This window comes from Phyllobates terribilis, unplaced genomic scaffold, assembly GCF_046119375.1.
Source record: "Phyllobates terribilis strain yellow unplaced genomic scaffold, ASM4611937v1 Scaffold_11__3_contigs__length_659146591, whole genome shotgun sequence".
NCBI lineage: Eukaryota > Metazoa > Chordata > Amphibia > Anura > Dendrobatidae > Phyllobates > Phyllobates terribilis.
The window spans coordinates 118,682,882-118,706,716 of NW_027362771.1; the positions used below are offsets into that span (position 1 = coordinate 118,682,882).

At 42.9% G+C, this 23,835-nt stretch overlaps 1 protein-coding gene across 3 annotated transcripts in view; it reads left to right on the top strand.

Annotated features, from left to right (window-relative positions):
* CUNH12orf75 (chromosome unknown C12orf75 homolog) overlaps positions 1-9,251 on the top strand; it is a 197,416-nt gene extending 188,165 nt beyond the window's left edge. The window contains exon 6 of one of the 3 annotated variants that reach the window (XR_012251192.1): positions 763-3,408. Coding sequence is in view for 2 of the 3 variants with exons in the window: in XM_073651563.1 (XP_073507664.1) it covers positions 763-881 (119 nt within the window). In the remaining variant the exon portion in view is untranslated. Of the gene's footprint in view, positions 1-762 lie in introns of all 3 variants that reach the window. The other 2 variants (XM_073651562.1, XM_073651563.1) reach the window with 2 other exon arrangements.
* Positions 9,252-23,835: the final 14,584 nt, after the last annotated feature.

Genomic DNA, 23,835 nt, shown 5'->3' on the forward strand with positions numbered 1-23,835 from the left:
TCTCCCCATAGACTTGCATTAGATAAGGAAAATCTGCATGTGTAAAAACCGCATGTGTGTTTCAATAGCGTTTCTGCCGCGGAAACGCGCACAAAAACGCTACATGATGATCAATAAAGTTTGTTTAGAAAAACCCTATTCTCTGAAACTCTGCAAATTTCAACATAAAGACATGAAAAACGCATGCATAAAAAACGCATCAAAAAACGCATTCGGCAAAACCGCATGTAAAAAACGCACCAAAAAACGCAATTAACCTAATTTGCATATTAGGTGCGGAAATGGTGCAGAAATTCTGCAGCGTGAAAACCGCAGCAAATCCGCACCGTGTGCGCATACCCTAACTCTGCCCATCTGCGCACCTGTCACATGATCGCGGGCCTCCGATGGGTTGGCATGACAACCTGGGGTCTGCTGGACACCCCTGTGGTTGTCATTGCTGAACTGCTGTGAGCGTCACCCATAGCAGATGAGCATTTTTGTTACACATACGATCAGACGATCGTAGCTTCTAGTCTCCCATGGAGACTATTGAGGCATGTAAACAGTTAAAAAAAAAAGGGAAGACTGTCAGTCACTGAATAGGACCGCCCACTGGACTCCTCTATACAAACACCAAGGATTTCAGGAAATGAAAGGTTTACTGAAGCTTGTCCCACAAACATGTATATGAATGCCATCAGCTCCTCCTGCTCTATGACATCCTGCCAGCAGCTCAGACACCATTTTCATGATACTGATGATGTTTATACTTTATTACAGAAGCGAGCTCTGAAACTCCAGCAGAAAAACAGGAGGAAAACCTAAAGCAAGAACAACAGAGAGAACAGGAACTGGAAAGAGAGAAACAGTTAACTGCTAAACCGGCCAAAAGGACATAATATATAGGACATGCTTCAGTGTGTTCATCCACATGTCCTCAATTTCAGGAGACTCCACCGACTCTTCAGGAGAAGGAAAACTGCTTCTATTGTGCTATTTTGCATTTACAGATGAAGAATAGAAGATTTTACACTTTTTTTTTGTTTTCTTCTATTATCTTTTACCATGTCATTTTTCCTTACTTACCTAGGCTGCACTGCATAGAGACCAGGTAGAATGTACTCTATCACAGGACTACAATCTTTATATAAGGCTGTGTGCCCTCGATGCGTTTTTTAAGCGTTTCCGCAGCAGCAAAAATGCTGCAGAAACGCTTAAAAAACGCATGGTAGAAGGCCTGCCATGTTCCCCAATGATAATCCGCATGTGCTGTGCACATGCTGCGGAAATTTCCGCTGCGGATTATCATTGCGGAAAAAACACAGCACTACCAATTATTTTGCGGAAGTGCTGCGTTTTCGCCGCCATTGACTTGCATTAGAACGCGTGCATTCCGCTTCACTAGATAAGCACATGCGGAATGCACGCGTTCAATGTGCGGATGGTACCCAGGTGTGGAGGACAGGAGACTCTCCTCCGGACCCGGGTACCATAGAAACTGTAAAAAAAAGAATAAAATAAAAAATAAAGATCATATTTACCTTCTGATGGCCCCCGCTGCGCTCCTCCTTTCATGCCGGCAACTAGCGATGGACTGAAGGACCTGCGCTGACATCATAGTCATGTGACGGGTCACGCGACGCTGACGTCGGCAGGTCCTTCAGTGTACCGCTGCCGGCAGCCAGGACAGAGGGAAACAAGACTCCGGGGGCCATCAGAAGGTAAGTATATATTAATTTTTTTTATTTTTTACCATTTTTTCAGTCACACTATATAAATCCATGCCGGTTGCATGGATTTATATAGTGTGACCAAGTTGACTAGCACTTTCCAAGTGATGCTAAAATCGCTTGTCAACCCACATGCGGAAATTTAAGTGAAGAACGCTTCACATCCGCTTGTCCCTGGCAGGAAAACGCATGTACAATCCGCATGCGTTTTTTTCTGCCAGGGAGATGCAGAAACACTCAGGAAAAAATCCTGAGCATTTCTGCATCGTGGGCAAATAGCCTAAAGCTCTTTAACCCCTTCCCAATAGGCAATAGTGCTTCTCCTAAAATTAGAATATCATCAAAAAGTTAATTTATTTCAGTTCAAAAAGTGAAATTCATATATTATATAGAGTCATTACAAACAGGGTGATCGATTTCAAGTGTTTATTTCTGTTAATGTTGATGATTATGGCTTACAGCCTATGAAACCGCAAGAGTCATTATCTCAGTAAATTAGAATACTTTATAACAGCTTGAAAAATGTTTTTAAAATCCGAAATGCTGGCCTACTGAAATGTATGTTCAATAAATGCACTCAATACTTGGTCGGGGCTCCTTTTGCATCAATTACTGCATCAATGCGGCGTGGCATGGAGGCGATCAGCCTGTGGCACTGCTGAGGTGTTATGGAAGCCCAGGTTGCTTTGATAGCAGCCTTCAGCTCGTCTGCATTGTTGGGTCTGGTGTCTCTCATCTTCTTCTTGACAATACCCCATAGATTCTCTATGAGGTTAAGGTCAGGCGAGTTTGCTGGCCAATCAAGCACAGTGATACTGTTGTTTTTAAACCAGGTATTGGTACATTTGGCAGTGTGGACAGGTGCCAGGTCCTGCTGGACAATGAAATTTCTATCTCCAAAAAGCTTGTCGGCAGAGGGAAGCATGAAGTGCTCTAAAATTTCTTGGTAGACGGCTGCGCTGACTTTGGTCTTGATAAAACACAGTGGACCTACACCAGCAGATGACATGGCTCCGCAAACCATCACTGATTGTGGAAACTTCACACTAGACCTCAAGCAGCTTGGATTGTGTGCCTCTCCACTCTTCCTCCAGACTCTGGGACCTTGATTTCCAAATGAAATGCAAAATTTACTTTCACCTGAAAACAACACATTGCACCATTGAGCAACAGTCCAGGTCTTTTTCTCTTTTGCCCAGGTAAGACGCTTCTGGCGTTGTCTATTGGTCATGAGTGGCTTGACACAAAGAATGTGACACTTGTAGCCCATGTCCTGGATACGTCTGTGTGTGGTGGCTCTTGAAGCAATAACTCCAGCAGCAGTCCACTCCTTCTGAATCTCCCCAAAATATTTTAATGACCTTTTCTTAACAATCCTTTCAAGGCTGCGGTTATCCCGGTTGCTTGTGCACCTTTTTCTACGACACTTTTTCCTTTCACTGAACTTTCCATTACTATGCTTGGATACAGCACTCTGTGAACAGCCAGCTTCTTTAGCAATGAACTTTTGTGGCTTACCCTCCTTGTGGAGTGTGTCAATGACTGCCTTCTGGACATCTGTCAAGTCAGCAGTCTTCCCCATGATTGTGGAGCCTACTGAAACAGACTAAGGGACCTTTTTAAATGCTTAGGAATCCTTTGCAGGTGTTTTTTGTTAATTATTATAATCTACTGAGATAATGACTTCTGTGTTTTCATTGCCATAATCATCAACATTAAGGCTATGTGCCCACGATGCAGAAATGCTCCAGATTTTTGCTGAGCGCTTCTGCATCTCCCTCGCAGAAAAAACGCATGCGGATTGTACATGCGTTTTTCCTGCCAGGGACAAGGCGGAAGTGAAGCGTTCTTCACATGCATTTCCGCATGCGGGTTGACAAGCGCTCTCCAAGCGATTTTAGCATCACTTGGAAAGTGCTTGACTACTTGGTCACACTATATAAATCCATGCAAACGGCATGGATTTATATAGTGCGCCCGAAAGAATGGTAAAAAATAAATATATACTTACCTTCTGATGGCCCCCGGAGTCCTTGTCTCTGCTTGCCAGCAGCTCGCAGTAGATTTAAGGACCTGCCGACATCAGCGGTCGCGTGACCCATCACATGACTAAATGACACCAGCGCAGGTCCTTTAGTCTACCGCGAGCTGCCGGCAAGCAGAGACAAGGACACCGGGTGCCATCAGAAGGCAAGTATAATATTTATTTTTTATTTTTTTACAAGTTCTATGGTACCCGGGTTCAGAGGAGAGTCTCCTCTTCTTCAAACCCGGGTACCATCCGCACATTGAAATTCATGTACAGATGCAGTGATATGGATTCCATACGTTCCAATGCAAGTCAATGGCGGCGAAAACGCAGCGCTTCCGCAAAATAATTGGTAGTGCTGCGTATTTTTCCGCAATGATAATCCACAGTGGAAATTTCCGCAGCATGTGCACATGCGGATTATCATTGGGGAACATGGCAGACCTTCTACCAAGCGTTTTTTAAGCATTTCTGCAGTGGAATTGCCGCTGCGGAAACTCTTAAAAAACGCATAGTGGGCACACAGTCTAACAGAAATAAACACTTGAAATAGATCACTCTGTTTGTAATGACTCTATCTAATATATGAGTTTTACTTTTTGAATTGAAGAACTGAAATAAATTAACTTTTTGATGATATTCTAATTTTGTGAGAAGCACCTGTATATACTGATCTGCGGGAGCTGTGTTCCCGCAAAGAGCAGTATATATATGGCGCCGTGATCTCACTAGCTCACACTGAGCGCTGCCGTGATCGAGTGCAGGTGTCAGCTCTATATGAGAGATGACACCCTGCAGCAACACCCACGATCGGTACTAGCACCGATCACGGGCGTTAAACCCCAGTGATGCCGCTGTCAAAAAAGTAAAAAAAAAAGTTTATAAAAAACAAACAAAAAAGAAAAATATGAATCCAATAAATACATTTATTTATGTTAAAACCCCCCAAAAATACACATATTTAGTATCACCGCGTCCGGAACGACACGGCCAATAAAACTGTCCCACTAGTTAACCCCTTCAGTGAACACCGTTAAATAAATAAATAAAAAACGAGGCAAAAACCTATGCTTCCTCATCATACTGCTAAACAAAAAGTACGAATGCAAATACAAATGATACCACTGAAAAAGTCATCTTGTCCAGCAAAAAACAAGCTGCTATACATCTCCTTCAGCTGACTTAGAAAAACGTTAGAGCTCGCAAAGTAAAGCGATGCAAAAATAATTATTTTTTCTATAAAATTGTTTTTATTGTGTAAAAGCCCCAAAACATATAAAAACTATAAAAATGTGGTATTGCTGTAATCTTACTGACCCGAAGATTAAGGCTGCCTTATCAATTTTACCACACGTGGAACGGCATAAAAAAACCAATTCCTGAATGCTGATTTTTGTTCATTCTGCCTCAGAATAGAAAGTGATCAAAAAATGTCATGTGCCCGAAAATAGTACCATAAAAATATCAACTTGTTACGCAAAAAACAAGCGCTCACATGACTCTGTCAGCCGAAATATGAAAAAATTGTAGCTCTCAAAATATGGGGATGCAAAATTTGCAATAAAATGCGTCTTTTAGTGTGTGAAATATAGGGGGCTTTCACTTTAATGGTAGTAGAAAGGCTCTTGAAAAGCTAAATGTTTCCTCACCCCCCCCAAAAAAAAAATAAATGCAGCGATTCTGTGCTCCTAAATCGAAATGCCCCCCTCCCTTCTGAGCCCCAGTGTGTCTAAACCACATTCAGCGTCCACATGTTTGGCATTTCTGTAGCGACGTAGCCTGCCCAATTTACGGGTGCATATCTCCAGAAGCAGGAGCTGGGCACAATGTACTAGTCACTGTAATGTACTGGTCACTACAACGTCTGCTGGCTAAAATGGTAGTTTGCAATTTTCACTCAGCAACATCCTCTGCTGCATGTTTGTGGAAAACATGAAGTCAAAATCATCACTACACCTGTAAATAAATTCCCAATGGGGTATAATTTCCAAAATGGGGTCACTTGAAGTGGGATTCTGCTCTTCTTGCACTTAGGGGTTCTGTATATTGACAACCTATATCGAAGAAAATACCTGATGTATGTTTACAAATGATTAATGATGACACACTTTGGGCTATGGGATATATGGTTCTATCTCCATTTCTGATTTACTTGGCTCTGGGCTTGTGCAATATTTGATTGACCCTAGATAAGATGGCTTGCGGGACCATACTACCCTTACTTATTATTCGTGAAAATAAATGCCTTTATGATATTTTAGCAAACCTATTGGTATGATCACTGAAATTTTGCACTTAGCACTTTGCCATTTATAGGAGAGGCCTTTTTTCCAGTTCTCTTATTGTGGCTTGACTTGCATGGCTATTATCCTTAGTGTGTATAATTATATCCTTGTTGATCATGTGTATACAGTATATTGTAAGGTGGCTTATGGTCGCATAGTTGATGGGAGGTACAGTATGTGTCACAGAGATGGCTGTCTTCTGTGAGGTAACCCGGAGTTTTTCTCTAGGGCATATAAGCACTAAGTTGATCGTTTGGTGCACCTGGGACTGGGTTATGGGTAGCTCGGACAGTTGGGCGGGTCCATCTATCCACGTGCCTCACCTCTGGGTGTGGTTAACAGTCTTTAAAATGGATGCCATTGTTTGACACATGTTCTGTGTGTTTGGAGGGATAAGGCCTCCTGTGTGTTGTTTCACCGGACTGAGCCAGTGCGCTGAACGCTAAGCTGCCTGTGTGCCCACAGGACTAGCTTAAGCAGAGACTTGCTTAATGGACATTTTACTTTGTTTTGCCTGAACTAAAGGCTGTTTGTATTACTTTTTTGCCCGGTTTATGATGTAATAAACCAACATGAAGATTTAAAGGAACATGCCTCCTGCTTGTCTCCCACCGCACCTAAGTGAGTAAAATCCCTACAATATATATACAAATTGATGCACATCCATTCCCCTCTCCCCCTTTTTTGACTCTGTATATTGAGTCTGCAAAGTCTACAAACTATTCTAGGAAAATCTGCGCTCCAGGATGCAAATAGCGCTTCATCCCTCTCAAGTCTCGCCGTATGTCTAGGCAGTATTATACAGCCACATATGGGGTATTACATTCAGCAGAAATTGTGGCACAAATTTTGGTGCCATTTTTACCCATTTCCCAGTGTGAAAATGTGAAATCTGGGGCTAAAACAGAATTTTGTGGTAAAAATGTAATTATTTTTTCTTCACTGCCCAATGGTATAAAATTCTGTGATGCACCTGTGCTGTCAATATGATCACTGCACCCCTAGATGAATTCATTGAGAGGTGTATTTTGTAAAATGTGGTCACCTATGGTGAGGTTCTGCTGTTCTTGAACCTCAGGGGCTCTACCAATGTGATATGGCATCCTCAAACCAGTCCAGCAAAATCTGAATTCCAATATGGCGCTTCTTCCCTTCTGAGCTTTGCACTGTGCCTGAAAAGTAGTTTTCGACCATATATGAGGTATCTTCATACTCCGGAGAAATTGCACAACAAAAGAGGGGGCCATTTTCTCCTGTTACCCTTGTGAAAATGCTAAATTTGTGTCTAAAAAACATTTTTGTGGGAAAGATGTAATTTATTTATTTTCACTTGCTCAACATTATAAACTTCTGTGAAGCACCAGGGGGTTCAATGTGCTCGCCATACATCTAGATAAGCTCCCTGAGGGGTCTAGTTTCCAAAATGGTGTAACTTGCGGGGGGGTTTTCACTGTTTAGGCACATCAGGGGCTCTCCAAATGCGACATGGCATCCGCTAATTATTCCAGCAAATTTTACATTCAAAAAGTCAAATGGTGCTCATTCCCTTCCTAGCCCTGCCATGCGCCCAAACAGTGGTTTTCCCCCACATATGGGGCATCGGCATGCTCTGGAGAGATTGCACAACAAATTTTGGGGTCCATTTTCACTTGTTACCCTTGTGAAAGTAAAAAAAATTGGGTCTAAAGTAAAATGTTTGTGAAAAAAGTTAAATGTTTATTTTTTCCTTCCACATTCCATTAATTCCTGTGAAGCACCTGAAGGGTTAATAAACTTTTTGAATGTGGTTTTGAGCACCTTGAGGGGTGCAGTTTTTAGAATGGTGTCACTTTTGAGTGTTTTTTGTCATATAGACCTTTCAAAGTCACTTCAAATGTGATGTGGTCCCTAAGAAAAATGGTTTTGTAAATTTTGTTGAAAAAATGAGAAATCGCTGGTCAACTTTTAACCCCTAACTTCCTAACAAAAAAAAAATTCAAAAATTATGCTGATGTAAAGTAGAGATGTGGGAAATGTTATTTATTAACTATTTTGTGTGACATAACTCTGATTTAAGGGCATAAAAATTAAAAGTTTGAAAATTGCAAAATTGTCCAAATTTTTGCCAAATTTCCGATTTTTTCACAAATACACACAAGTCATATCGAAAATTTTTTACCACTATCATGAAGTACAATATGTCATGTAAAAACAGTCTCAGAATCAGCGAGATCCGTTGAAGCGTTCCAGAGTAATTGTAGCACCCCGAGGGCTCGGCTGCTACAGGGGTATTGCACCTCAAACCAGAGGTGTGATATTCCACTCCCGGGTAAGGATGGAGTGTGGACCAGGACTCGGTAGGCTGCATGCACCACACACACCCCATTTCCGAGGGACAGCTCAACGGTGCTCCCACTAGACAGAAGTGCAGGCACGACAGCATCTGTCCCTGGCTGGAGTGGGGCGGGGGGGTGGAATACCCAGTGGTGTAGGAGCAGATAGGGGTGGGTCTCTGGGCATAGGTAGGAGCCCATTGGTTGCTAGTCACCTGGGCTCGGGTGTTAGAAGGAGGTACATAAGGTGGGCACCATCTTAGGAGTGAGTTCAGTCCAGCCAGTTCAGAGAGGAGGAGAAGAAGACAGGAGTTCAGCCAGAGAGGGCTGACAGGGAGCTGTGGCTCAGTCTGGGCCCAGCTCCAGAGGCAGGCCTGGAGTGGAGGCCAGAAACAGCAGAAAGAGAGAGGAGAAGGAGCGGAAAGGAAAGTAAGAAAGGAACTGGAACAGAGGAGAAGGGAAGCAAGGAACACAGAGAAAGGCCCAGAGACACGAGGACAGAAGGAACCTCATATGCCCAGAGGAGATACAGGGTGAAGGGTTGGCAGAACAGGGTACCGGAACCCAAATTGGTGGAGGCAACAGATTCCTCAGCCAAAGACCGGAGGTTGTTACCACATCTTGGTGCGACCCCTCACTACATCCACCAGAAAGGCATACCGGATAGGGTCAGGGAAACCGGGAGAGGTTTCGCCAACAGAAGGCCCGAGGAAGCTGGACAAAGGTGGGTCACTGGTGGGGACGGCCAGAGAAAGGTAGAGAAGGGAGCTCTGAACCACACTCTGGAATTACCTGGGAGTTGACCGAGTCCCTCACCTGGTGGACGCAGCACGGCTCGGGCAGTCATCGACTGCAGCATTGACATGAACAACAACTGTGAGTAAAGCATTGAAAACTGCAACCGCACGTCTCTGTGGTTCCTCGCCGCACCAGCACCATTAGCACTGGGACGCTCACACCATCACTCCCATCATCTCTCACATTAGCTGCCCTGAGGCAATACTTCTCCCGTGGGGAGTTATCACATACTCAGCTGCGCAAACAACATCAGCCTCAGCGGTCGGCAGCGCAGCGGCGGTCCCCACTGACCGCAATCCACGGGTGGCGTAGTCGGACATTTGCTATACATTAAGACTGCCACTGGTTTGACCACCCTGGGCACGGACCGGGTCACCGCCACACGGAGACTACAACCCCCAGCGATCCGGCTCCGGGTATCCCCCTGCACAGCACAGGCCCAGGGGGCGCGTCATAATTACCACATAAAATTACACTGATCAGAATTAAAAAAAAAAATTGACCTGGTCAGGAAGGTAAAAACAGGCTCAGGGATGAAAGGGTTAAGAAAAGCTGATTTTTGCAGTCACATGTTCTTCAGAATAGAATTTTCCACAAGGTACAAGTTCTTTGAGACTGTCTGCCTGCGACAGTGCTCATGTCTTTTCTGAGCCATATGCCACTTTTCAGATATCTGCTTATCCCCTTGCCACTTGCAGCTTTATAGTGAGGTGAAATCATGTCAAGGTACGTAGTACACAGTCACATAAAGGAATGAAAATGTCCCACAAAAACATGCTTTACATATTATTTATTCATCTAAGTTCAAGCCTCCAGGCAACTACCATCTCTGGTGACATCAAGAACACAAATGTAGCTTGATATATCATCTGTGCCCAGTACACTGCCCAAACACACAGCAAAAGGTCATTGTGCTGGTTACTGGGACACGTGATCCTCCTATTGAACACTAGGTGGCACACTTTCCTTACAAACTTACTACTTGGTGTATTCCGACTGTATCTGTCAGGTGAATAGAGAAAACTATTTTACTGTCTGAACATTAAGTCTGAAATAAATATTGCTTCATAGTAACAATATTCATCTGTGTATACCAACATTTCTTCTGTATGTTTTGAAAAGTTTATGTGAAATACAGGATTGTAGGTTTTTCAATTTCTTAAAGGGATTGGCAGGTTACACCATATTGATGACCTATTGTTGTAGGATAAGTAATTATTATGAGATTCGACATCACCACATATCAGCTGTTATTTGCTCTGGCAGTGGTTGCTATGCATTACATGGAGCTGCACTTTGTGCTCCCCGAGCCCTGAACGAGCTGGGGACATCTGCTGTAGACAACGGGCAAACACCGGCAGTCCTGCACTTCAGATCCGGCCGCCTTTCCTGCGCCGACGCCATCTTTCTGTCTCAGTCTCCCTGCCCACATGCCCCATGGTCGCAACTGTTGTGACCTGGTGGGCTCCTGGTGCAGACACTAGATGCTTATTGAGACATTGGGAATCAGGGGCACTGGGACAGGGGGTAGTGTAAGCGGCTTAGCTGGTGAGATTTCTCACAGCCACATGAAATACAATCTACTGCGGTGATCCCTTCCTAAACATCACTATAAGCACCGCTGCTTTCCCTATATAAATGTTCTGTTGCTACAGTTATTCAGCATTAATCTTTTACTAATTAACCTTCTAACAGGACATACCGCGGTTCACTGCAGTCTACAGTGAAAGTTATTTCATAAAATGCTGTATACAACTTTCTGCTGGCGAATCTAAGGTGGTGCGCCCTCAGCATCAGATTGCACTAACTCCTTCAGCACCAGTTATCTGATGCCTATTTGTAACTGCACTTATCCTTGTCTCATAGCCTTTGAGGCACTTGCTTCTATATACGATCTGTTATAACCTCCAGCTCTCATGGGTGGAATTAAAAAGAGGAGAAAGGGCTTCCCAAATGGATCAAATCTAGGCCCCCATCCGACTATGAATCCATATCCTGGGACCCTCTTGGCCACCCATTAGACCTTCAGGTTGACCCCTCGAAATCCATAACGCATAGAATACCTTCCCCACCTGGACCACCAAGGTTACTTGTTTAGGGGAAAAGTCTACGCTCATTTATTGCAACACAGGATATAACCAAGATAAAAATCTGTTTATTCCGTGAAATTGGGAAATGTTATTGTGTAAGTTGTAAGTGTGTAAGTTGTATGATTGTGTTGTGGCTGATTGTGTACCACCATCCCTCCTCCCCTATCTCTATCTGGTCCATTGTTATAGCCATAACCTCAAGGATTGTAGTGAAATGGCTTAAATCTGCGCTGCCGGCGAATGAGAAGGAGTCAGGAATCCAGGAATGCAGTTTATTAGTCAATGTGTTTCAAAGTGTCACACTTCTTCATCAGGACAAACCACAGTGAATCATGGGTCTGCCGCTTTTTAGCGGTTGTGATCACACAGCCAGGTGAGCACGATTGCTCACATTCTAATAATTTTTATCCGGATAAGACCCTCTTGCGCTTATTGTCTTTCCAGCTCTACATTCTATAGTCATAACCTCAGCATTAGATAATGGCGCCACTTACTGTATTGAGCTTGTAAGTCAGGACTTAATTCAAAATTTAAAAGTGCAATTGTGCTTGACTTTATTAAGAAAGCAATTGCCATATTTACAGGAAACACACCTGACAAGCCAGAAAATCCTTGCACTGAAGAAGGTTTGGATGGCAAGAGGATATCATGCAACTTTATCTACTTGTGTTGTTCCTGTGTTTATTACCAAGAGTCTCCCATTGGAGATTAAACAGAAAGCCTATGATCACTATGGACGGTATGTTCTCCTACAATGTACAGTAGGTATTTCTCTTTCCTTCTAAACCTATACATACCCCTTCCATTTCGTTCAGCCTTCCTGGAACATATCTCCCAGAAAATAGCGACTTTCCCTATCAGTCCGATATTGTGCAATGGTCATTTTAATGCAGTTCCAGATGCTTCCATGGATGTACTGGAGGCCCTAATGTGACTATTGTGCATCTAAATGCATGGTTTAAATAGCTCTTGTAAAGGAAGTGACATAGCAAAGCTACTTTTAATCATGAAACTCCTTTTTAAATAGGTCAAAATAAATTTTTGAGTTTTAAACATTTTTTCTCCACGCAAGTGGTGCTGGATCCCTCCTTTTCCTTATTTGTGTCCTAGACTTGTCTACTCTCAGATGCCTGGTCACACGTTTTTATTACTATCCGCAAAGATAAGGAAAGTGGGAATGGATTACATTTCATTGTCTAGAAAGGAATATTTAAGTTGGGAAAAACAAAGTCGCAAATTATGTCAAAATTCCTTAGAAACTGGCTATATCTAGTTTTACTATACTTTCAGAACAAAGGAAGGCTTTAATGCAAAGACAGCTCTATTAGATACACATTATGTTATTTGCTTTTACGAATAACACATATAAAGCTAATATTAACCCCTTTAAACCCATGACGTACTATTCCGTACCTGCGCCCTGGGCTTTAAGAGCTTTAAGAGTCATGGCGATCGCGCCCATACACAGGCTGTGCGGGCGCGATCGCCGCCGGGTGTCAGCTGATTGTCACAGCTGACACCCGGTACTATGTGCAGGGAGCGGTCCTGCACCGCTCCCGGCACATTAACCCCCTCAATGCTGCGATCGAAGTCGATCGCAGCACTGCGGTGGCAAGGGGAGGTGACCGGGATACTCACCTCCTCTTCCGGCCTCCAGCACTGTCTGCCGCGGCTTCCCGGATGTTGCCATGACGACCCGATGTCGTCATGACAACATCCGGGTCACCAGACAGCAGTAAGATAGTTTGGTCATGCGCAGTGCATGACCAAATGATCTTCTCCCTGTGCAGCGCTGACAGCCTGCATAGCACAGGTATGGTGCTCCATTATTGTGCTATGCAGACGATCAGAATGAAAAAAGTGAAAGTCCCATAGTGGGACAAAGTATAAAAGTAAAAAAAGTATCAGAAAGTGAAAAAAAAAAAAAAAATTTGAAAAAAGAAAAATAAAAAAAGAATCCATCAAAAATAAAAATATAATGTACCCATCAATAAATATTATTATGAAAAAAACACAAAACAATAAAAGTACACATATTTGGTATCGCCGCGTCCGGAACAACCTGACCTATAAAATTGTCCCACTAGTTAGCCCCCTTCAGTGAACACGGTGAAAAAAATAAATAAAAAACGAAGCAAAAAACAATGCTTTATCACCGTACCGCCAAACAAAAAATGGAATAACACACAATCAAAAAGATGAATATAAATAAAAATGGTACTGCAGAAAACATCATGTTGTCCCGCAAAAAAACAAGCCACCATACAGCTCCATCAGCCGAAAAATAAAAAAGTTATAGCTCTCAGAATAAAGCGATGCAAAAAAATATTTTTTTTTATAAAATAGCTTTTATTGTGTAAAAGCGCCAAAACATAGAAAAACTATATTAATGTGGTACCACTGTAAACATACTGACCCGAAGAATAACGCTACCTTATCAATTTTACCACACGCGGAACAGCATAAAAAAAAACAACAATTCTAAATTGTTGGTTTTTGTTTATTCTGCCTCCCAAAAAACGGAATAGAAAGCGATCAAAAAATGTCACGTGCCCGAAAATGGCACCAATAAAAACATCAACTCATCCCGCAAAAAACAAGCCATCACATGACTCTGTTGGCCAAAATATGGAAAACTTATAGCTCGCAAAATATGGCGATGCAAAAACTAGATTTTACAAAAATTGCATCTTTTAGTGTCTGACAGCTGTCAATCATAAAAACCCGATATGAATCTGGTATCGCTGTAATCGCACCGACCCGAAGAATAAAGATGTCTAATCACTTATACCGCACAAGGAACGGCGTAAAAAATAAACTCTCGGGTTAGGGTCGTGCTAGGGCTAGGGCTAGGGTTGGGGATAGGGTTAGAGGTGGGATTTTTTTCAAAAGTAAGAAAAAAAAGAAAAAAAGATGACGATATGGCGACTAGTGTTGAGCGCAAGTGCTCGCTACTTGAGTTTGCATCGGGTGCTCTGGTAAAATTTACAAAACCATTTTTTTAGGGACCACATCACATTTGAAGTAACTTTGAGGGACCTTTATGACAGAAAATACATAAAAATGACACCATTCCAAAAACTTCACCCCTAAAGGTGTTCAAAACCACATTCAAGAAGTTTATTAACCCTTCACAGGAATTTTTGGAATGGGGAAGAAAAAAATGAACATTTAACTTTTTCCACAAAAATGTTACTTTAGACCCCAATTTTTTTATTTTTGCAGGGGTAACAGGAAAAAATAGACCCCAAAATTATTTGTGCAATTTCCTCTGAGTACGCAGATACCCCACACGTGGGGAAAAAATATTGTTTGGGCGCACAGCAGGGCTCAGAAGGGAAGGAGCGCCATTGACATTTTGAATGTAAAATTTGCTTGAATAATTAGCGGACGCCATGTTGCGTTTGGAGAGCCCCTGATGTGCCTAAACAGTGGAAACCCCCAACAAGTGACACCATTTTGGAAACTAGACCCCTCAGGGAACTTATCTAGATGTGTGGTGAACATATTGAACCCCCAGGTGCTTCACAGAAGTTTATAACATGGAGCTGTGAAAATAAAATTTTCACATTTTTCACACAAAAATGTTTTTCAGCCCCCAGTTTTGCATTTTCATAAGAGTAACAGGAGAAATTGCACATGCAACTTGTTGTGCAATCTCTCCTGAGTAAGCCGATACCCCATATGTGGGGGAAAACCACCGTTTGGGCGCACGGCAGGGTTCGGAAGGGAAGGAGCGCTATTTGACTTTTCGAATGTAAAATTTGCTTGAATAATTAGCGGATGTGCCCATGATGTGCCTAAACAGTGGAAAACCCCCACAAAAGACACCATTTTGGAAACTAGACCCCTGAGGGAACTTATCTAGATGTGTGGTAAGCACCCTTAACCCCCCAGCCGTGAAAATAAAAAAATCTAACTTTTTCCACAAAAATGATCTTTTTGCCCCAATTTTTTTAGTTTCACAAGGGTAAGAGGAGAAAATGGAACCTAAAAACTGTTGTGCAATTTCTCCTGAGTACACCAATACCCAATATGTGGGGAAAATACACTGTTTGGGCGCACGTCAGGGTTCAGAAGGGAAGGAGCACTGTGTGACTTTTTGAACGCAAAATTGCCTGGAATCAAGAGCGGATGCCATGTCGCATTTCGGGAGCCCCTGATGTGCTGAAATAGTGAAAACCCCCCACAAGTGACCCCATTTTGGAAACTAGACCCCTCAAGAATTTTATCAAGGGGTATAGTGTACATTTTGAACCAAAAGGTACGACAGAATTTGATAACATTAGGTCAACATATTGAATAAGTTGTCATTAGTCTTGAGCGCAAGTGCTCGCTACTTGAGTTTGCATCGGGTACTCGGGTATGCAACAAGTATCGCGGGTGCTCGAATGACATGCTCGAGTCCCCGCCCCGCATGTTTCACGGTTGTTAGACACCCCAAAAAAAACATGCGGGGATCGCTCGTGCATGGCAGGCGATCCCAGCAACGTTTTTTTTGGCCGCAAAGCATATGGGGCAGAGACTCGAGCATGTCACTCGAGCACCCGCGATACTCAGTGCATACCCGAGTACCCGAAGCAAACTCAAGTAGTGAGCACTTGCGCTCAACACTGGTCGCCATATTGTCATCATTTTTTTTTTCTTTACTTTTGAAAAAACCCCAACCCTAGCCCTAGCCCAACCCTAACCCTATTTCAACCGTAACCCTAAAGTTTATTTTTTTACACCATTCCTCACGTGGTATAAGTGATTAGACTACTTTATTCTTCGGGTCGGTGCGATTACAGCAATACCAGATTCATATCGGGTTTTTATGATTGACAGCTGTCACACACTAAAGGACGCTTTCTTTTAGCAAAGACTAGAGTTTGCATCACCATATTTTGAGAGCTATAATTTTTCCATATTTTGGCCGACAGAGTCACGTGATGGCTTGTTTTTTACGGGACAAGTTGACGTTTGTATTGGTACCATTTTCGGGCATGTGACATTTTTTGATTGCTTTCTATTCTGATTTTTGGGAGGCAGATTAAACAAAAAACAACAATTCAGGAATTGTTTTTTTTATGGCATTCCGCGTGTGGTAAAATTGATAATGCAGCGTTATTCTTCGGGTCAGTGCATTTACAGCAGTACCGCATTTATATAGTTTTTTTATGTTTTGCCACTTTTACACAATAAAAACGATTTTCTAGAAAAAATAATTTTTTTGCATCGCTTTATTCTGAAAGCTATAACTTTTTTATTTTTCCGCTGATGGAGCTGTATGGTGGCTTGTTTTTTGCGGGACAAGATGACGTTTTTACCTATAACATTTTTATTTACATTCGTCTTTTTGATTGCGTGTTATTCCATTTTTTGTTTGGCAGTATGATGATAAAGCATTGTTTTTTGCTTCGTTTTTTTTTTTTTTTTTACCGTGTTCACTAAAGGGGTTAATTAGTGGGACAGTTTTATAGGTCAGGTCGTTCCGGACACGGCGATACCAAATATGTGTACTTTTTATTGGTTTAATATTTTTTTTTCATAATAAATAAATATTATGGGTTCAATATATTTTTATTTTTTGGGGATTATTTTTTTCTCTTTTTTTATATATTTTAAAAATAAAATTAATTTTTTTTCACTTTTCTACTTTTTTTTTTACTTTTACACATTATCCCACTATGGGACTTTCACTTTTTTCAGCCTGATCGGCTGCATGGCATAGAGAGCAGCAGCTCTCGTTGTCATGCAGCCTGCCAGCGCTGCACACAGGGGAGACATTACTTTGGTCGCGCACTGCACATGACCAAACGAACGTCCAGCCTCCTGGTGACCCGGATGTTGTCATGACGACATCGGGTTGTCATGGCAACATCCGGAAGCCGCCGCAGATATCGCTGGACGCCGGCAGGAGAGGTGAGTATACCGATCACCTCCCCCCTTGCCTTGAATTCGATCGCAGCATTGCGGGGGTTAATGTGCCGGGAGCGGTGCGGGACCACTCCCTGCACATAGCACTGGGTGTCAGCTGTGACAATCAGCTGACACCCGACGGCGATCGCCCCGCACCGCTTGTGTGCGGGCGCGATCACAGCGCGCGTAATAATACGTAGCTGGTCCATAAGTCCCAGGCCCCAGCTACGTACTATTACTGACAAGGTCGGAAAGGGGTTAATAAACAATTATTTATACTTTATTTGGGCTATATACTATCTTTTGTAGTTTCTATTGATTTCTAGAGTAATTATAGCCATTTGTTATATGCTCACTTTAAAGGTATTATTTACTATCTACTATTACTTTAGGATTATACTTAAATATTAGCATATATACAGTACAGACCAAAACTTTGGACACACCTTCTCATTTAAAGATTTTTCTGTATTTTCATGACTTTGAAAATTGTACATTCACACTGAAGGCATCAAAACTATGTATTAACACATGTGGAATTATATACTTAACAAAAAAGTGTGAAACAACTGAGTGAAAATATGTCTTATATTCCAGGTTCTTCAAAATAGCCACCTTTTGCTTTGATGACTGCTTTGCCAACTCTTGGCATTCTCTTGATGAGCTTCAAGAGGTAGTCACCGGAAATGGTTTTCACTTCACAGGTGTGCCCTGTCAGGTTTAATAAGTGGGATTTCTTGCCTTATAAATGGAGTTGGGACCATCAGTTGTGTTGTGCAGAAGTCAGGTGGATACACAGCTGATAGTCCTACTGAATAGACTGTATTATGGCAAGAAAAAAGCAGCTAAGTAAAGAAAAACGAGTGGCCATCATTACTTTAAGAAATGAAGGTCAGTCAGTCTGAAAAATTGGGCAAACTTTGAAAGTTTCCCCAAGTGCAGTTGCAAAAACCATCAAGCGCTACAAAGAAACTGGCTCACATGAGGACCGCCCCAGGAAAGGAAGACCAAGAGTCACCTCTGCTTCTGAGGATAAGTTTATCCGAGTCACCAGCCTCTGAAATCGCAGGTTAACAGCAGCTCAGATTAGAGACCAGGTCAATGCCACACAGAGTCCTAGCAGCAGACACATCTCTATAACAACTGTTAAGAGGAGACTTTGTGCAGCAGGCCTTCATGGTAAAATAGCTGCTAGGAAACCACTGCTAAGGACAGGCAACAAGCAGAAGAGACTTGTTTGGGCTAAAGAACACAAGGAATGGACATTAGACCAGTGGAAATCTGTGCTTTGGTCTGATGAGTCCAAATTTGAGATCTTTGGTTCCAACCACTGTGTCTTTGTGCGACGCAGAAAAGGTGAACGGATGGACTCTACATGCCTGATTCCCACCGTGAAGCATGGAGGAGGAGGTGTGATGGTGTGGGGGTGCTTTGCTGGTGACACTGTTGGGGATTTATTCAAAATTGAAGGCATACTGAACCAGCATGGCTATTACAGCATCTTGCAGCGGCATGCTATTCCATCCGGTTTGCGTTTAGTTGGACCATCATTTATTTTTCAACAGGACAATGACCCCAAACACACCTCCAGGCTGTGTAAGGGCTATTTGACCAAGCAGGAGAGTGTTGGGGTGCTACGCCAGATGACCTGGCCTCCACAGTCACCAGACCTGAACCCAATCGAGATGGTTTGGGGTGAGCTGGACCGCAGAGTGAAGGCAAAAGGGCCAACAAGTGTTAAGCATCTCTGGGAACTCCTTCAAGATTGTTGAAGACCATTTCTGGTGACTACCTCTTGAAGCTCATCAAGAGAATGCCAAGAGTGTGCAAAGCAGTCATCAAAGCAAAAGGTGGCTACTTTGAAGAATCTAGAATATAAGACATATTTTCAGTTGTTTCACACTTTTTTGTTAAATATATAATTCCACATGTGTTAATTCATAGTTTTGATGCCTTCAGTGTGAATGTACAATTTTCATAGTCAAAAAAATACAAAAAAATCTTTAAATGAGAAGGTGTGTCCAAACTTTTGGTCTGTACTGTATATATACAGTTGAAACCAGAAGTTTACATACACTATATAAAAAGACACATACGCATGTTTTTCTCAATATGTGACATGAAATCAGAATAAACCTTTCCCGTTTTAGGTCAATTAGGATTACCATAATTTTTAATATTTGTCAAATGCCAGAATAATGAGAGAGAGAGAATGTTTTTAGGCATTTTTATTACTTACTGCAAATTCAAAAGTTTACATACACTAAGATTACTATGCCTTTAAACAATTCTGGACCGCCCATATGATGATGTCATGTGTTTGGAAGCTTGTGATAGTTTTTTTGGCAATATCTGAGTTAATTAGAGACACAACTGTGGATGTATTTTAATGCACACCTGAAACACACTGCTTCTTTGTGTAGCATCATGGGAAAGTCTAAAGAAATCAGCCAAAATATCAGGAAGAGAATTGTGGACTTGCAGAAGTCTGGGTCATCCTTGGGTACAATTTCAAGATACCTGAAGGTGCCTCGTTCATCTGTACAAACAATTATATGCAAGTACAAACAAGATGGGAATGTCCAGCCATCATACCGCTCAGGAAGGAGATGGGTTCTGTGTCTCAGAGATGAACGTGGTTTGGTCCGACATGTGCATATTAACCCAAGGAAAAAAGCAAAATATCTTGTGAAGATGATGGCAGAAGCTTGTAAGATTGTGTCAATAACCACAATGAAACGAGTACTGTATCAACATGGGCTGAAAGGTCACTCAGCCAGGAAGAAGGAATTTCTCCAAAAGAAACTTAAAAAAGCCAGATTAATGTTTGTAAATGCATACAGGAACTAACACCTTAATTTTTGGAGACATATTCTGTGGTCTGATGAAACTAAAATGTAACTTTTTGGGCATAATGACCATCGTTACTTTTGGAGGAGAAAGGGAGAAGCTTGGAAGCCTAAGAACACCATCCCAATTGTGAAACACAGGGGTGGCAGCATCATGTTGGGGGGTTGTTTAGCTGTAGGAGGGACTGGTGCACTTCACAAAATAGATGGCATCATGAGAAAATAAGATTATATGGCAATACTGAAGCAACATCTCAAGACATCAGCCAGGAAGTTAAAGGTCATGGGTGTTCCAAATGGACAATGACCAATAATAGCACATAAAAGGGACAAATACCGTCACACCATGGCCGGACCACATTCTACCACCACATAGTGACCTAATAATACCACATACAAGGGACAAATACTGCCACACCATGACCAGACCGTGTATTACCACCACATAGTGACCAAATTATACCACATACAAAGGACAAATACCGCCACACCGTGACCAGATCACATATTACCTCCACATAGTGACTGAATAATACAACATACAAGGAACAAATACCGTCACACCATGACCGGATTGCATATTACCATCACATAGTGACCGAACAATACCACATACAAGGAACAAATACCGTCACATCATGACCGGACCACATATTGCCACCACATAGTGACCGAATACTACAATACTGATCATTAATAAAAAAAACACAATACTAATATTACCATAAGTGCCATTATACACAGGAGCGCTGTGCATAGTATACAGTGTATAGTGTCAGTGTACAGATAACACACTGACTCACTGGTGACGTCTCTATTTGAACTCCTTCATCTTCGCTTTTCTTGTTCAGACCGTCATCACTTCTCCCAGCTTCGTCTTTGCAAAAAATAACACGGTTATCTAGAGCACCACTTCAAGAGCACGTTCCCCAATTTTTCCACAACTTCTACACCAGATGAAGAAAAAAAAACCAACATAGTGCCGCCATGCACAGTAACAGGAGCCCCCTCACTGAAAACAGTATCCTCAAAAATAAAATACACCACATCGGTAATAATATCCTTTAATTAGCTCCTACAGTAATCATTATGTCTCTTCATCCTGCCCCCATGTCTCTCCATCCTGCCCCCATGTCTCTCCATCCTGCTCTCATGTCTCTCCATCCTGCCCCCCATGTCTCACCATCCTGCCCCATGTTTCCATTCTGCCCCTAATGTCTTCATTCTGTCCGCAATGTCTCTATTCTGCCTCCAATGTATCCATTCTGCCCCCAATGTCTCCATTCTGCCCCCAATGTCCCCATCCTACCCCCCAATGTCTCTCCATCCTTCCCCCATGTCTCCATTCTGCCCCCATTGTCTCCATAATTAGCCCCTACAGTAATAATGTCCAACATCCTGCCCCCCATGTCTCCAACCTGCCTCCAATCTCTCCATCCTGCCCCCATTGTCTCCATCCTGCCCCCATTTGTCTCCATTCTGTCCCAGTCATTCTGCCTCCATGTCTTCATCCTGCCCCATGTCTCCATTTGACTCTATTCTGCCCCATTTGTCTCCATCCTGCCCCATTTGTCTCCATTTGTCTCCATCCTGCCCCCATATCTCCATTTTTCTCCATCCTGCCCCCATTTCTCTCCATCTTGCTCCCATTGTCTCCATTTGTCTCCATTCTGCCCCCAATGTCTCCATTCTGCCCCCAATGTCTCCATTCTGCCCCAATGTATCCATTCTGCCCCCAATGTATCCATTCTGTATAGTCTCCATCCTGCCCCAATGTCTCAATTTGTCTCCATTCTGCCCCCAATGTCTCCATTCTGCCCCCAATGTCCCCATCCTGCCCCCCAATGTCTCTCCATCCTGCTTCCCATGTCTCTCCATCCTGCCCCCCATGTCTCTCCATCCTGCCCCATTTCTCTTCATCCTGCCCCCATGTCTCACCATCCTGCCCCCCATGTCTCGCCATCCTGCCCCCATGTCTCTCCATCCTGCCGCCATGTCTCTCCATCCTGCCCCCATGTTTCCATTCTGTCCCAATGTCTCCATTCTGCCCCCAATGTATCTATTCTGCCCTCATGTCTCCATCTTGCCCCCAATGTCTCCATCCTGCCCCAATGTCTCCATCCTGCCCCCAATGTCTCTCCATTCTGCCCCATGTTTCCATTCTGCCCCCATCTCTCTCTTTCCTGCCCCATGTTTCCATTTGTTTTCATTCTGCCCCATTGTCTCCATCCTGCCCAATTTGTCTTTATCCTACCTCCATGTCTCCATTTGTCTCCATTCTGCCCCCATTGTCTCTATTCTGCCCCCAATGTCTCCATTCTGCCTCCAATGTATCCATTCTCCTATGTTTCCATCCTGTCCCCAATGTCTCAATTTGTCTCCATTCTGCCCCAAAGTCTCCATCCTCCCCCATTGTCTCCATTCTGCCCCCAATATATCTCCATCCTGCCCCCAATATATCTCCATCCTGCCCCCCATGTGTCTCCATTATGCCCCCATGTCTCTCCATCCTGCCCCAATTTCTCTCCATCCTGCCCCCATGATTCCATTCTGCCCCCAATATCTTCATTCTGCCCCCAATGTCTCCATCCTGCCTCCAATGTCTCCATCCTTCCCCCAATGTCTCTCAATTCTTCCACGTTTCCATTCTGCCACCCATATCTCTCCATCCTGCCCCTATGATTCCATCCTGCCCCCATGTTTCCATTTGTCTCCATTCTGCCCCATTGTCTCCATCCTGCCATATTTGTCTCTATCCTGCCTCCATGTCTCTATTCATCTCCATTCTGCCCCCATTGTCTCCATCGTGCCCCCATGTGTCTCCATCCTGCCCCTATTTGTCTCCATCCTGCCCCCATATCTCCATTCTGCCTCCATTGTCACCATCCTGCGAAGAAAAAAAGGGCAATTTGACCAAATTATTTAAAGATTTACTGTACTAATCTTAACAGCCATGCTCATGTGAGGACACCAAGACATTATGGTTTAAACTTGCGAAAATCACAAAAATAAATGGTTTTCACATACTGTTGTACAGTCATGGCCAAAAGTTTTGAGAATGACACCAAAATTATATTTTCACATGATCTGCTGGCCTCTGGTTTTTATTAATGTTTGTCTGTTTATATCACATACAGAAATATAATTGCAATCATATTATGAGTACCAATAGGTTATATTGACAGTTAGAATGAGTTAATGCAGCAAGTCAATATTTGCAGTGTTGCCCCTTCTTCTTCAAGACCTCTGTAATTCTCCCTGGCATGCTCTCAATCAACTTTTGGACCAAATCCTGACTGATAGCAGTCCATTCTTGCATAATCAATGCTTGCATTTTGCCAGAATTTGTTGGTTTTTGTTTGTCCACCCGTCTCTTGATGATTGACCACAAGTTCTCAATGGGATTAAGATCTGGGGAGTTTCCAGGCCATGGACCCAAAATCTCTATGTTTTGTTCCATGAGCCATTTAGTTATCACCTTTGCATTATGGCAAGGTGCTCCATCATGCTGGAAAAGGCATTGTTGGGCGCCAAACTGCTCTTGGACGGTTGGGAGAAGTTGCTCTTGGAGGACATTCTGGTACCATTCTTTATTCATGGCTGTGTTTTTAGGCAAGACTGTGAGTGAGCCGATTCCCTTGGCTGAGAAGCAACGCCACACATGAATGGTTTCAGGATGCTTTACAGTTGGCATGAGACAAGACTGGTGGTAGCGCTCACCTCTTCTTCTCCGAATAAGCTGTTTTCCAGATGTCCCAAACAATCGAAAAGGGGATTCATCAGAGAAAATGACTTTGCCCCAGTCCTCAGTAGTCCACTCCCTGTACCTTTTGCAGAATATCAGTCGGTCCCTGATGTT